This window comes from Oncorhynchus kisutch, linkage group LG22, assembly GCF_002021735.2.
Source record: "Oncorhynchus kisutch isolate 150728-3 linkage group LG22, Okis_V2, whole genome shotgun sequence".
NCBI classification, from domain to species: domain Eukaryota; kingdom Metazoa; phylum Chordata; class Actinopteri; order Salmoniformes; family Salmonidae; genus Oncorhynchus; species Oncorhynchus kisutch.
In genome coordinates, this window is record NC_034195.2 from 37882688 (window position 1) to 37894520 (window position 11833).

At 42.4% G+C, this 11833-nt stretch overlaps 2 protein-coding genes across 2 annotated transcripts; both read left to right on the plus strand.

Annotated features, from left to right (window-relative positions):
* The first annotated feature begins 222 nt into the window (after positions 1-222).
* Positions 223-2488, plus strand: LOC109867838 (tubulin alpha-8 chain-like). The gene is made up of 4 exons (XM_020457170.2): positions 223-417; positions 808-1030; positions 1203-1351; positions 1432-2488. Exons 1-4 carry the CDS (start codon positions 415-417, stop codon positions 2407-2409), a joined length of 1353 nt encoding a protein of 450 aa, XP_020312759.1. The 5' UTR covers positions 223-414; the 3' UTR covers positions 2410-2488.
* Positions 2489-2609: 121 nt separating this feature from the next.
* LOC109867711 (transmembrane protein 263) lies at positions 2610-11347 on the plus strand. Its single transcript, XM_020456972.2, has 3 exons — positions 2610-3563; positions 5263-5336; positions 5940-11347. The coding sequence occupies exons 2-3, from the start codon at positions 5270-5272 to the stop codon at positions 6236-6238; spliced, it is 366 nt and encodes a 121-aa protein (XP_020312561.1). The 5' UTR covers positions 2610-3563; positions 5263-5269; the 3' UTR covers positions 6239-11347.
* The last annotated feature ends 486 nt before the right edge of the window (positions 11348-11833 follow it).

Genomic DNA, 11833 nt, shown 5'->3' on the forward strand with positions numbered 1-11833 from the left:
AGTCCATGATTAGAGGGGAATAATAAAAGACAAGCAGTGATACTAGCTTGGAGATCCAGATTTGAATTTGGGGGGGCAAAAGTATAACCTGATATCACCCTATTGTTAGGTACAACTTGGTAGCTAAAAATGACATTAGCCCTTTAAATCAATGTCAATTGAAAGCCACACCCCCACAATTGATTGCTGAAGCATCTATAAGCCAGGCCCATTTTAAAATTTGTTTTGTGTTTTAGGTTAGTGGGCCCTTGTGGTGTGATTTTGACAAATCTGGTTTAGCTAAAAACTTAATGGTTGATATGAAATATTTTTGACTGTTTGCACTTGTGATTTACATGAAGAATCTGTTGAACTGTTTCAGGATTTGGTCAAGTGTTCATTCCTCAGTTACATTCCATTTGTAGCTGCTGAACAATGGTAAGCTGAAGTTTACTACAATGCTTTGGCATTTTACTAATTTAGTGATCTTTTCTAATCTAATACCCATTTTGAGCTTTTCTCTGGAGTTATGTCTGTGCCAGTGGAGGCTATTGCAGAGAGGATGGCTCATAATGGTTGGGACTGCATCAAATGCATGGAAACTATCTTTTATTTGATACCATTCTGCTACAGCCATTGCATGAGCCTGTCTTCCCCAATTAAGGTGCACCATCCTCCTGTGGTTTGCACTAGTATTCAGGCCAAAAGTACATTTAAGTTGAGCAACTCTGTCATGACCCCAAATAGTTTGGCTACAACATGCAATATAGCACAGTTTTGAAAATGGTAGGCTATGCACTTAAAATTCAGTTACTCTTGTCTTGACAGAGGGAGTGCATTTCTATACACATTGGCCAAGCAGGTGTCCAGATGGGCAATGCATGTTGGGAGTTGTATTGCCTGGAGCATGGTTTCCAACCAGATGGGAGACTACATGAATCCAGTACTGCTTCCCTGGCTGATTCCTCGTTTGGTACCTTCTTCAGTGAGACTGGCAGTGGGAAATATGTTCCCAGGGCTGTCTTCATAGATTTGGAGCCTACAGTTGTGGGTAAGCAACATATAGTTGTATAGCTAGCTCTACAACCCCAATGGTAAGAAATGGCATGGTGTACATTGACATGTATTATCTTGAATTGTTTGTACAGCACCTAGTTAAAAAAAAATATATATATATATATATCACTAGTCTTTTCTGCATATGCCAATATAATGTATTCTAGATGAAATAAGGAATGGACACTACCGTCAGCTTTATCACCCTGAACAACTCATCAGTGGCAAGGAGGATGCTGCCAATAACTATGCACGTGGCCATTACACAATTGGCAAGGAGATTGTGGAATCTGTACTGGACAGAATGCGTAAAATGGTGAGTGGTTCACTCTCTAGTTGCAAGTCCCGCCATGGTGCAATTTGGATGAATTGTTAATGAGTGCTCGTTTCCCTCAGGCTGACCTGTGCATTGGACTACAAGGATTCCTTATATTTCATAGTTTTGGAGGTGGGACTGGCTCTGGCTTCGCTTCGCTCTTAATGGAGCGCCTGTCTGTAGATTACGGGAAGAAGTCCAAACTGGAATTCTCAGTCTACCCTGCACCCCAAGTGTCCACGGCAGTTGTGGAGCCCTACAACTCCATCCTGACAACGCATACCACTCTGGAGCACTCGGATTGCTCTTTCATGGTGGACAATGAGGCCATCTTTGACATCTGCAAGCGTAATCTTGGTGTGGAGCGTCCATCTTACACCAATCTGAACCGCCTCGTTGCCCAGATCGTCTCCTCAATTACTGCCTCTTTGCGCTTTGATGGCGCACTCAATGTGGATCTGACAGAGTTCCAGACCAACCTGGTTCCTTACCCCCGTATCCACTTCCCCCTGGTCACTTATGCTCCCATCATCTCAGCAGAAAGGGCCTATCACGAGCAACTCTCTGTTCCTGAGATTACAAATGCCTGCTTTGAACCGGCTAACCAGATGGTAAAGTGTGATCCCAGGCATGGCAAGTACATGGCCTGCTGCTTGCTGTACCGTGGTGACGTGGTGCCCAAAGATGTTAACGCAGCCATCGCCCACATCAAGACCCGCAAATCCATCCAATTTGTGGATTGGTGTCCGACAGGTTTCAAGGTGGGGATCAACTACCAGCCGCCTACTGTTGTGCCTGGGGGTGATCTGGCCAAGGTGCAGAGAGCTGTGTGCATGCTGAGTAACACCACAGCTATTGCAGAGGCTTGGAGTCGTCTGGACCACAAGTTTGACCTGATGTATGCCAGGCGGGCCTTTGTGCACTGGTATGTGGGTGAAGGCATGGAGGAGGGGGAGTTCTCTGAGGCCAGAGAGGACATGGCTGCTCTGGAGAAGGATTATGAAGAGGTGGGGGCAGACTCTGGTGATGGTTGTGAGGCGGAAGAGGATGAATACTAAATCTGCCTCCCAACCAGCATTTATACTTGTTCTCCAAGCAGCCTCTTGTCTAATTATAATAAAACTCAAAGCGTTTGAATTCTTGCATGCATCATTTACTTTTGATTTTTTTTTTACTTGATAAAGCTGACGATTTGGTTGGCAGGTGTGAATGTGTATAAGTGGAATGAAAAGGTCCTGGAAATGGCGCATAAGATTTGTGGGTGGCATGTAAATTGGTCATGGAAGATTAGCGCTTGACAAGATGGCTGGAGTGGTTGGTACATCTGCACTGAACATTTTGTGTGCATTCTGACTACTTGACTGTAGTGAAGCCTTAAACCGTGCATCTTGCACCATTTAATTATGCTGGGTAGGAATATCTTAATTGACTAGTAGAAATCAACCTTTGTCAATGGGACCACAACCTGTCTGTGACTGCACATATTATGTGTTACATTGACAAGATTGACCCTGATACTGTAATATGCGGACAAAGTGCATTATCTCAGCTGTGTCATCTAGTGGTTGCCTGTTTAATATGCAAATAGAAAAAATAGCAACTTTTGCATTACGTACGTTAAATTATACCCAGTTATCATTGTAGAGCTACACTTATATAAATCGACACCTTGAAAGATTAGCATATGGCCTTTTCAAATACGAAAACATTGGTACTACTACGTTGGAAAATGTGCCAAGTTCTGCCACCACAGCCCTGACCTGCTCCACCCCGTGAATATCGGGCAGACTATTCGCGCATGAGGTCTAATACCAACAGGCTCAGAGACTGCTTGTAGACAAACTATCAGACTGCTGAACACTTGAACTGGGCTGACCACCTGCACTGTAGCATACATTCATGCTACACACACACACACAACTACTGCTACCAGACTCTAATAGCTAAATACTAAATGTAAACGTTGATCCCGTTTCCCCAAAACACTAAATATTTGACTATAAATTGTTCCTGTATTATACTTAAACAATTTGTATTGTTCAATTCTACTGTGCCATTTACTTAGTATGATCTTGTGTTTCTTGTGGCAAAGTACCTCGTTTACTGGCTAATTGAGCCATCTCCATTGTAGCTAGTTTGTTCCTGAGAAAAAAAAAACGTTGCTGACAGTTGAGTATAGCTGCAACGTCAGAGAACGGACACAAAGAACGAGGTAATTGTACTTTTGTTAACGCGCGATAATTTAAGACATGAATCAATTTATATAAACGTGTTAAGATACAAAAAGAAAAAGCCATTTTACACTTGCAATCTCAAAATAAATGAGCGTTAACTAGTTTGCAATTGATCTAGCTACTGTTAGTTAGCTAACGTTAGCTATCCATGCAGTTTCCAATATGAGTGATTTCGCTAGCTAGTAAAAAGTTTTCTAACAAAGTTGCTTTTCGCCCTTGCCCCACTAACTAGCTAATTTGAAACTATATATATATATATATATATATATATATTCAGACAACTGTTTCAAGTAGAACGTTTAGTTTCAAATTGAGCTAGCTAATTGAATGAGAGGATAGCTATTTTGCTAAAACATAAAGCTAACTAACCATCTATGCTAGCCTTACTATTGAGCATGCTAACTAGCCTAGCTAGCCTGTCAAACTCGGTTCGAGCACAGTTTGGTTGGGTTATGGCTTGCAAGTATAACTGTTTATTTGTATTCATCAGATAATAGTACCCAGCTAGCTAAGTAATCTGATATTTTTCAAACAGGACCTTAATTATGTACTGTAACAAGTGTGTATGTCATCTAAACACTCAATAGTTTTGGAGTTAGCCGAATGACATTGGCAGCCTGCTGCCACGTCAGTGACCATACCCAGCTAAATAACAACTCTTCTCCTTAAGTATTTTAGATTGAACGTCTTTTGGATGTTCATTATGCTCACCAAACGATTTTCAAGTATCTAGTACTTCAATGTAAGTGTGAATAGATTTAGTTTATTAAATTGTCTCCATCTCCACATATCTGAGTTAGGTACCACACATTCTGTCTACTGAAACTATATTCATACCAGCTTGGCTCTATGCCTAACTAGGCCTAAAAGGTGGCTTTATTAATGGTCTTCAATTGTTGCTTACTTAAGCACAACTGGACCCCTAACCCTTTTACGGTGAAATGAAGGTACTCTATCCAGCACCTAGATATTTTTTGGTCCATTTCTAATTTCCAGACTAGTGCTATGCCTAAAAGAAATAGGATAATTAAAGCTTTTACACCATGGTGTATCTGTGAGTGTGCTATGTTGAACTGTGGGGGGCACGTGAAGAGCAAAGTTTGCTTATAGACGAGGCTAGTTTACTGTAGTGTGAAGTACAGTTTGATGCCACTGTAACTGCCACATAGGAATGCCCTACAGGCTACATGCACATAGAGCTGTTGAACAGCACATGTTTCTACAACACTAATTAGGCCCTAAGATCATGTTCAAAGGTCCTCCGCAAGCATATGAGTTATGTTGACTCTGTTCAAGGCTTCCTTTCTTTGATTTTCATCTTGTTGAGTTGAACATAGCTGAGAGCCCAGTCACCCCCCCCCCCCCCCCCCCCCCCCACTGGCTCTCTCAATCTGGCTCTCTGTCTGCTTATTCTCTGTGCTTCAACAGTAAACAGGTCTGCCTTGTTTGGCGTTGTTAGAAGCAGGCAGCACACCCTGGCTTAAAGTCAGACAGAGGAATGGTTAGTCCAAAGGCAATCCTTCCCCACCTTGTTTTTCAAGAACTTACCTAACCTAACGCCCAACTGCCAGAGTCAAAATGTTTGCTCTATGGTGCCTCATTTAGGAAGAAGTAATGATATAGCCTACTTAAGAGATACTGAATTGGTTGACTTTACCTGTTTTCTCTCCTGCCTAGAGGGAAGATGAGTCAAAGCAAGCAGCAACAGCAGGATGAAATCCCAGCATACCTCAAAGATGAGCATCCAGCAGGTCAGTTCAGTCTCTTTAGTTGCCAAAAACAAGCTGATGAACATTGAATGGACAATGATAACATGTATTGTACACTGACACTCAGTAATGTAGGAGGCTACGTAACAGTAACTTGAATGCCATCCTAACACTGAAGATGTTATTAATAGGCCTAAACACAGTAAACCTGAACTTTTTTTAAATGTCCTCACAAATTCGATGTCTGAGTGAATCTTAATATGTCTGAGGCATTTTTATTTGTACCAATAGGTGGCATTACCGTTCCATCTTCTGCATTGTTAGTGGCTCTACAGTTTCTGTCTAGCCCACCACACACTGATACCTTTGTCATTAGAAGCAATGAGGGCTATTGAGGGCCATCGTAACTATATTTAGCTTTATCTTTCTAGTGGAGCTATTACTCTATCATGTGGTCACAATAGACCATTCTAAGCAGAAGACATGGTTCAATGACACAAACTTCCATGTAGGAGCCTATTCATCATTCTATTGTGGCACTGTCTGTACAATGTGGAACAGAGAGCTTTTTCCATAAACTGGGGAAGTTGCTCTGTTCCTCTGCTTAACTTCTCTCGACAATAACACCCTATTGTCTCTCATCAGACGGTAACAAGGATCACCCCGCGCCCCAGCCAGGCATGTTCTCCAGAGTGACTGGAGGACTCTTCAGTGTCACTAAAGGTGCTGTGGGAGCCACTGTGGGTGGGGTGGCCTGGATAGGAGGGAAGAGCTTCGACCTGACCAAGACCGCTGTCACCTCAGTGGTCGCTGTACCTGGCATTGGGGTGGGGCTGGTGAAAGGAGGGGTGTGTGCTGTAGCTGGATGCGTGTCTGCAGTAGGCTCAGCGGTGGGCAATAAAGTTCCTATTGGAGGAGGCAAGAAGAAGGACAAGTCTGACTGAGGAGGGGACGGACGGCGATGCCGTTTTGGGTCTCATGTCTGTTTCGTCTACAGTGTGGATGGGCCTGGAGGGATTCAAAGTCGTGTGTGTGTGTTCTCTTTTTGTGGAGGCCTACACTCTGATCCGCAAGTGTCTATGGACCACTCTCATTATGTGGCAGCCTGGTCACCGAGGGGGAGACTAAATAAGTGGTTTCCTGGTCAGTAGTGCAGGGGCCTCCCCACCTGTCTTTGTCTGCAATAATAACCAGTGCCTCAAACTGTTGGAATATGAAATGACTGACTGTGAATGTTGTATTTACTCTGTAGATAAAAACCAGCCAAGAAAATATTAGGCCTATTTTATTGCTTAGTATTTGTTCCATCTCCTGGTCGCTGTTTAAGAAACAAGCCAAGAACATTTTCACAATGTTTAAGGCGGTGTTCATGTTCATTGCTGTGTTTGGCAGTCAGACAATCAGTGATCGATGCCTAGTCCGGCACCTCTAACAGTAAATAAAAAGGATCTCATGGGGGGGGGGTTTGGTGCTGGGACTGCACAGGGGGTTACTACCTTGACCCCCGAGCAGAGGTGTGGATCAGATTGAAGAAGCCAGCACCGGGTTGCTCCAACCACCGAGGCAGCACCTTGTTTTGAAAAGCATTGGTGACGGCGGGGAGTTGATGGCTGCACTCCATCTCTCTGATTGATTCTATTTCTGAGATTACGGACTCTATGCGTCTGGGGCCCAGCCACTCAGCCTTGGTGCTCTTTCCCACAACAACACTCATCACTCTCCCACCCCTCCCCCCAATAATTACCGCGGCACGCTGGGGTTTCAACGCTACCTGCAAGGGCTATGGTAGACTGAACACTGCTAGGGAAGTCGATGTTCCTGACTAGATGTTTATGCTGGTAGATATTGTTTTCTTTTTTTTTCTTCTTCCCTTGTAAAGTAGACGATTTATATCTCAAACTCCCCATTCCTGATGTAAGGGGGATTTTTTTTCTTTTTTCGTAGGGATATTATTTATCCACCAGGGAAATGCTCTAAAATGGACATGTTCATTTCCATTCATATTTTTCATCTTCAGAAAACGCACTCTGGTGCAAGTAATGTAACCTTATGTTTTTCAATGACAAAGTAGTTTTAGGATCCGTTTCCCCTTTGATGGTATGGACTCTTCATTTTTTCACTGATGGTGCGTTGAATCACGGAGCTCTGTCACTGCTGTTCCTTCCTCTCTCGCTATATTTTCATCTTTCACTTTACAGCAAGGTGCCTTATTCCCACAAGAAAGCCTGAACTAAAGTAACTTATTCATTTTTTTAACCTAATATATCTATCATCTTATTCCGTAGTCCACATGTTGTTCTACTGCCAAAAAACAAACTAGCCTACTTTAGCATGAACCATTTCTGAATAAATTTAAGGAATTGTCTTTTTCTATTGTTTGTATTAGAAATAAAATGTATTCATATTTATTAATATACAGTTCCAGTCAAGTTTGGACACCCTTTGCCTTGATGACAGCTTTGCACACTTGTGGCATTCTCTCAACCAGCTTCATGAGGTAGCTATTTGGAATGCATTTTAATTAACAGATGTGCCTTGTTAAAAGTACATTTTGGGAATTTCTAGGTTTGAGCCAATCAGTTTTGTTGTGACAAGGTAGGGGTGGTATACAGAAGATACCCCTTTTTGGTAAAACACCAAGTCCATATTATGGCAAGAACCACTCAATTAAGCAAAGAGAAATGACAGTACATCATTACTTTAAGACATGAAGGTCAGTCAATATGGAACATTTCATCAACTTTGAAAGTGTCTTCAAGTGCAGTCGCAAAAACCGTCAAGCACTATGAAGAAACTGGGTCTCATGAGGACCGCCACAGGAAAAGACCCAGAGTTACCTCTGCTGCAGAGGATAAGTTCATTAGAGTTACCAGCCTCAGAAATTGCATCCCAAATAAATGCTTCACAGAGTTCAAGTACAAGACACATCTCAACATCAACTGTTCAGAGGAGACTGCATGAATCATGCCTTCATGGTCGAATTGCTGCAAAGAAACCACTACTAAAGGACACCAATAATAAGAATAGACTTTCTTGGGCCAAGAAACACGAGCAACGGATATTAGACCGGTGGAAATCTGTCCTTTGGTCTGATTTTTAGCCATGTCTTTGAGAGATGCAGAGAAGGTGAACGGATGATCTCGGCATGTGGTTCCCACCGTGAAGCATGGAGGAGGAGGTGTGATAGTGTGGGCTGCTTTGCTGGTGACACTATGATTTATTTAGAGTTCAAGGCAAGCTTAACCAGCATGGCTACCACAGCACTCTGCAGCGATACGCCATCCCAGCTGGTTTGCGCTTAGTGGGACTATCATTTGTCTTTCAACAGGCTAATGACCCAACAAACCTCCAGGCTGTGTAAGGCATATTTGTCCAAGAAGGAGCATAATGGAGTGCTACATCAGATGACCTGGCCTCCACAATCACCTGACCTCAACCCAATTGAGGTGGTTTGGGATGAGTTGGACCGCAGAGTGAAGGAAAAGCAGCCATCAAGTACTCAGCATATGTGGGAACTCCTTCAAGACTGCTGGAAAAGCATTTCAGGTGAAGCTGGTTGAGAGAATGCCAAGAGTGTGCAAAGCTGTCATCAAGGGAAAGGGTGGCTACTTTGAAGAATCTAAAATCTATTAAGATTTGTTTTAACACTTTCTTTTGGTTACTACATGATTACATATGTGTTATTTCATAGCTGTGATGTCTTCACTATTTTTCTACAATGTAGAAAATAATACAAATAAAGAAAAACCCGTGAATGAGTAGGTGTGTCCAAACTTTTGACAGGTACTGTAGTTCTCTACCAAAGTATTTGACTATTAATCAGTGGATTCTTAAAGTTGGGTGTGTAACATCACATGGATATTTCTTGTGTTCATGATTTGTCTATAATTTAATGGAAAAATGAATGAGCCTCAGAGCAGTTGTTTTGCCCGTTTGTCATTAAGGTTTGACGGTGTGAATAGGAACTAGGATAATCAGTTGTTTCCTATTTGTTTGGCTTGTCAACACTGCGGAGATTAATTTCTATAGCCCCCTCCCCTAGCTCCTACCTCTGTTTTCTAATCTAAAATGTCTGTATAGTCAATATAACAGTAGAGCCACCTAGCCTGAAATTGGCTGCCTAATCCCAAATCTGACCCTTAGGCACTTTGTGTAGATGTGAGAGGATTGGATTACGCAATATGTTAATAGTGCCACGTTTCCCTCTGATATTGCTCTCCAATCCTTTCAGGTCTACACACATGCATAGGGGGTTGAGCCTAGGGGTCGATTTGGAAATAAACATTTGTGGTTCGCCTCCACCATGTCCCTTTTACTTACTCAGTATCTAGTCTTTTGTGAACACCGAATGGGTAAGGGCTAAGTGAAGGGTTTTAGAGTCCGAAATGGAACTGGTTCCATGACGATCAAAATGACAGTTATATTTTCAAAGCCAAACTGGTGGACGTTTCATCTTGAGATATTTCAGCAACAGAGCAGAAAATTAGTCCATTTGAGTACATTTCCAGAGTTCAGTTGTAATATCAGTATACTGTCTGATAGTCTACTCTCAGGATGAGGCAACCTCAGGAACCTCAGGCTGTCACACTGGAATGACTGATTCCTCACCACGCTACATAGACATAGGCAAACAGTTGTGGTAATACAGACCTTTCACACTTTTCCAAAGCAGTTGTACACTGAGTATACATTAGGAAGACCTTCATAATATTGAGTTGCACACAGAACAGACTAAATTTGTCGGGGCGTGGACTCTACAAGTTGTCAAGTGTTCCACAGGGATGCTGGCCCATGTCGCTAATGCTTCCCACAGTTGTCAAGTTGGCTGGATGTCCTTTGGGTGGTAGACCATTCTTGATACACACAGGAAATTGTTGGCTGTGAAAAACCCAGCAGTGTTGCAGATCTTGACACAAACCGGTGTGCCTGGCACCTACTACCATACCCCGTTCAAAGGTACTTAAATCTTCTGTCTTGCCCATTCACCCTCTGAATGGCACACATACACTATCCATGTCTCAATTGTCTCCAGGCTTAAAAATCGTTCTTTAACTTGTCTCTTCCCCTTCACCTTCAACAATTTGAAGTGGATTTAACAAGTGACATCAATATGGGATCATCATTTTCATCTGGATTCACCTGGTCAGTCTGTCATGGAAAGAGCAGGTGTATTTTATGTTTTTTTATACTCTGTATATACTGTATGGCACTCACATAAAAACAAATTACTTGTAGAGAATGAATTGCCAAATGTTGCATGATATGACTTAAGGTTGAGCATTTTTTATTTACGGACGTAGCATGTATTTCAGTAGGAAAGTACAACTGAAATGGTACTAGATTTTCTATAGAATCTGCATGTCCATGACTCTTGTCATGAACTGTTAGTGCAGCATTTCAAGTCCAAATGTTCTCAATCTCAAACCTTTTGTCTTAGAAATGTGTCTGTTTCTCACTTATTATGAGGAAGAGGTGGTGAGAAATCTAGAATGGATCTCCCCTGCCGTCTAGACAGTCTAGAATTCACACACTTACGTCAAAGTGTAACTGGGAAGCCCAGTTCTTCTTCCCTGTTCCACTGTCTATCAGTGCCTGGAGGGAATTGACGTGCGGCAGCTTCACACAGGGACTGTAACCTTGAGCCCCCTGTGCATTAGTCGTATGAGTTAGTGGCGATACCGTAGCTTTCACACTCGGCGGATGAAGGAGATGAAATGCCCCAGCCTTTTCCTCAGCTGCTAACAAGGTTGTGATTCAACCTTTTGGAGGAATCAATAATGAGGCCCATTGGTGCGAAGTCCAGGAGCTAGAGATTTTACACTTCATAGACTCAATTTAAGTGGTGGCTGCTGAGAGCGAGGCTAAGGTGACTGTTCCAAGAGTGAAGAAGAAATAAATCACTTATACCTTTTTATATCACTGCTCACTGTTCCGCTTAACACTGTCATAATACCTCTTGACCATCATAGAAACAGAATCTAAGTAGACTTATGTGGATCATTGTAACTAGCGGTTGATTAATTATGTGTGATTAAAATATGCTTTAAATCTGAGACCTTGCCGTATTCTTTTTAATTGACCAGACTTGGAAGCTTGTTTCGACCCAAGAATCATAGATGGGGAAGATTAAGTGTTCTTTTTTGCCTTTTCGTTGTTGTCCCCATTTAATGACCCTAACCTGGCCTGATTACAGACACTGGGTACCTTCATGAATAGAAATCAGTAGAGAGCTAACTAGGGAATAAGAGAGATATATGCCTCAAGGCTATTCAATTTCCTAGACGCAGATGTGGTTCATTGAAAAAGACTCAAATGGTTGTTCGCTAAAGCCAGACTTAAATGGTCGGTGACAGGATCCTGGACCAGTATTTGAAATTCTATGTCGTATTTCACAGAACCAAGTCAACAAAGACTCAATAGGCTTCAATAAAAGCTGACCAGGTGAAGAGCCAATTTGGCCACCTAATCTCTGGGATTAACTAACAGGCCTGTGATAATGAGATCACCTCAAATAGCATCAGAATCTCAATGTCCCCTGC

Coding starts and splice junctions, on each gene's coding strand:
- LOC109867838 (XM_020457170.2), top strand. Junction 1,031..1,202: donor TTTGGAGCCTACAGTTGTGG/GTAAGCAACATA, acceptor AATGTATTCTAG/ATGAAATAAGGAATGGACAC. Junction 1,352..1,431: donor TGGACAGAATGCGTAAAATG/GTGAGTGGTTCA, acceptor CGTTTCCCTCAG/GCTGACCTGTGCATTGGACT.
- LOC109867711 (XM_020456972.2), top strand. CDS start 5,270: ATGAGTCAAAGCAAGCAGCAACAGCAGGATGAAATCCCAGCATACCTC. Junction 5,337..5,939: donor CAAAGATGAGCATCCAGCAG/GTCAGTTCAGTC, acceptor GTCTCTCATCAG/ACGGTAACAAGGATCACCCC.